The sequence below is a fragment of the Neomonachus schauinslandi genome, chromosome 15 (genome assembly GCF_002201575.2).
Source record: "Neomonachus schauinslandi chromosome 15, ASM220157v2, whole genome shotgun sequence".
NCBI lineage: Eukaryota > Metazoa > Chordata > Mammalia > Carnivora > Phocidae > Neomonachus > Neomonachus schauinslandi.
The window spans coordinates 16,499,133-16,502,650 of NC_058417.1; the positions used below are offsets into that span (position 1 = coordinate 16,499,133).

The window sequence follows — 3,518 nt, forward strand, 5'->3', positions numbered from 1 at the left end:
AAGAAAGAAAGAAAGAAAGAAAAGAAAAAAGAAAAAGGAAAACTTCCAAATCCATTCTGCGGCCATGATTACCCTGATACCAAAACCAGATAGACTCCACTAAAAAAAAGAGAACTATGGGCCAATATCTCTGATGAGCATGGATGCAAAAATTTTCAATAAAATACTAGCAAATCAAATCCAACAGTACCTTTAAAGGATCATTCACCACTCAAGTGGGACTTATTCCTTGCTGCAAGGGTGATTCAATATTTGTGCTTCTTCTCAACACCAGTTTATATTTATCTCACAAACATTGTCAATAGAGTATTTAGTTATGTTTCCCTTTTCATGTTCACTGCTAGGAACCTAGCTTAGATTCAAACTTGTAGATGACCCAGAACAAATATTTAGGTCATTATAGTATGCAATTTGGGCTTTGTTCCCAGCTTCATTTAGTATCCTCTCATTTTTTTCTTCTTTCATCCTACTTTTTATCTTTATGTTCCTTTGTTGCATTTTATCTAATTTCATAAGCTTCCTTAAATCTTTTCTGGAGCATGGGGATACAAACAAATATAAAGTTCATAAACAAATGTATTTTTTAAAAGATTTTATTTATTTGTCAGAAAGAGAGAGAGCACAAGCAAGGGGAGCACAGGCAGAGGGAGAAGCAGGCTCCCTGCTGAGCAAGGAGCCTGATGGGGGACTTGATCCCAGGATCCTGGAATCATGACCTGAGCCAAAGGCAAACGCTTAAGTGACTGAGCCACCCAGGTGCCCCACAAATGTATTTTAATAAAGCTTGTATCTATTTTTATAAATCCATTTGGTATCCTGGCATACTGTATCCTTCCAAATACCATTCTTAGAAATACTTTTAGATATCAACTTTTCTTATTTTAAGAAGCAGCATAATAAAATGTGGTAAGCTTTCTATTCCCAACAACTCCTTTCTATAGGAAGCCACCAACAAAGAGAGTAAGCAAAAACAGTCTTAAGCAACCCATTCTTAAGAATGGGAAAGAGACTTAGAGACAAGATGTACATTGTAAAATTCAGTGCCATGTAAGATGTGATCTACGGGCTGGTACCACTCTGTGACAAGAAAGGTACAGAAACTGAGAATAGTAGCTAGAAAATTTTATAACAATTAGAGAAAGTGATAATAAATTGGACGGGAATCCAATAATAAAAAATGCGGATTGGGGGCACCTGGGTGGCTCAGTCAGTTGAGAGTCTGACTTCGGCTCAGGTCATGATCTCAAGGTCCTGGGATTGAGCCCTGCGTCGGGCTCCCCGATCAGCAGGAAGTCTGCTTATCCCTTTCCCTCTCCCCTGCCCCCCTCTGTCCCAACCAAGCACGGTGGTAGCCAAATTTGTACCGGTAGTTCATGCTCTCTCTGTCTCTCTCTCAAATAAATAAATAAAATCTTTTTTAAAAATGTGGGTTGTATTTTGTATGTACATTTTCTCCCCTAGCAATCCATATTCATTGAGTTTCAGTCCACAATGGATTAGCAATTAAAAACAGCACCATCCACACCAACAACAACCTAAAAACTGGTTCTTCACAAAAAAACAGTTTGAGAAGCACTGCTTTAAGGGTCTTATCCTACCTTCCCCCGGTCACAATGCAGGAAGAGTTCAGCAAACATCTGCCTCCGCATGTCCGTTTTTATGACCTCCCGGAATTCATCTGCACAATGACAAATGTGCTTAAGGAGTTTCTCAAACATTTCACTTTTAAAGTCTGCAATGTGTGAAGAGATGTACTGCAGAGAAAAAGAAGATAAATGATTGATTTAAAACCGGGCTCTTTACTTGGATTTTTCCAAGGATTCAGTCAATGTACATGAAAGCATTGGCTACAGTTTTTTCCATATCATTTGTTTGTTACATAGATAAAGCATTTTCATGTTAGCACTATTCTACAGCTGGGCTGCAGAGAGAGGTGATCAATACAGTCCCCAAAACCGCACCAGTGAGACTATTTTTGGAGCAATTCCCCTCTAGATCACATCAGCATTATATAGGGCAGACTTTTTACCTCACAGTATGAAATAGCGGCAGTTAGAAAACGTTGCCTGTAAATTAAGAGTTCTAAAAATTGAATGTAGCTTTTCTTTTGATGTATGGTATATAAGACCATGCTTTTTCCAAGACTGGCTACATTTAATTATTGGAGTGTAAGGAATGGGGATTGTGGGTGGTTTTTCTGTCTTCTGATATTAAAACAAGGTATCTTTGGCTAGTTTTTTTATTATTTTGAAAGTGTAGAGTCTGAAAACATCTATGCTTGTGGGCCATTTTTCTTGATCCCTGTTGAATAGATTCCCAGAAGTAGGATTGCTAGCTTAGAAGGTAAATGCATCTGTATTTTTGATAGGTTTTGACATCAGGCTGGTGACCTTTTGTGCTTCTACCACTAATGAACGAGTGGTTATTTCTCCTCAGCCTTACCACCAGTGTATATTGCCTTCTGGATTTTTGCTCATTTGATGAGTCAGGAACATTACTTTTTTTTTTTTAAGATTTTATTCATTTATTTGAGAGAGAGAGAATGAGAGAAAGAGAGCATAAGAGGGGGGAGGGTCAGAGGGAGAAACAGACTCCCCGCTGAGCAGGGAGCCTGCCGGGACTCGATCCTCCGACTCCAGGATCATGACCTGAGCAGAAGGCAGTCCTTCAACCAACTGAGCCACCCAGGCGCCCAGGAACATTACATTCTTGATCTATACCTGGTGTATGTGTTATATATGTGGATCTAGCACTGGAAGAATTTCTTTTTTTTTTTTTAATTTTTTTATTCTTATGTTAATCCCCATACATTACATCATTAGTTTTAGATGAAGTGCTCCATGATTCAGTTTGTGTATAACACCCAGTGCTCCATGCAGAATGTGCCCTCCTCAATACCCATCACGAGGCTAACCCATCCTCCCACCTCCCTCCTCTCTAGAATCCTCAGTTTGTTTTTCAGAGTCCATCGTCTCTCATGGTTCGTCTACCCCTCCGATTCCCCCCCTTCATTCTTCCCCTCCCGCTACCTTCTTCTTCTTCTTTTTTTTTTTTCTTAACATATATTGCATTATTTGTTTCAGAGGTACAGATCTGAGATTCAACAGTCTTGCACAATTCACAGCGCTTACCAGAGCACATACCCTCCCCAGTGTCTATCACGCAGTCACCCCATCCCTCCCACCCCACCCCCCACTCCAGCAACCCTCAGTTTGTTTCCTGCAATGAAGAATTCCTCATATCAGTGAGGTCATATGATACATGTATTTCTCTGTTTGACTTATTTCGCTCAACATAATACCCTCCAGTTCCAACCATGTCGTTGCAAATGGCAAGATCTCATTCCTTTTGATGGCTGCATAATATTCCATTGTATATATACACAACATCTTCTTTATCCATTCATCTGTCGATGGACATCTTGGCTCTTTCCACAGTTTGGCTATTGTGGACATTGCTGCTATAAACATCGGGGTGCACGTACCCTTTCGGATCCCTACTTTTGTATCCTTGGGGTA

The 3,518-nt window shown here is 39.9% G+C and overlaps 1 protein-coding gene across 1 annotated transcript in view; it reads right to left on the minus strand.

Moving 5' to 3' along the window:
- Window positions 1–3,518, minus strand: part of EFCAB5 (EF-hand calcium binding domain 5) — a 138,778-nt gene that overhangs the window by 76,465 nt on the left and 58,795 nt on the right. Inside the window, exon 7 of the mRNA XM_044921814.1 lies at window positions 1,599–1,754. Within this exon, the coding sequence (XP_044777749.1) occupies window positions 1,599–1,754 (156 nt within the window). The remainder of the gene's footprint in view (window positions 1–1,598; window positions 1,755–3,518) is intronic.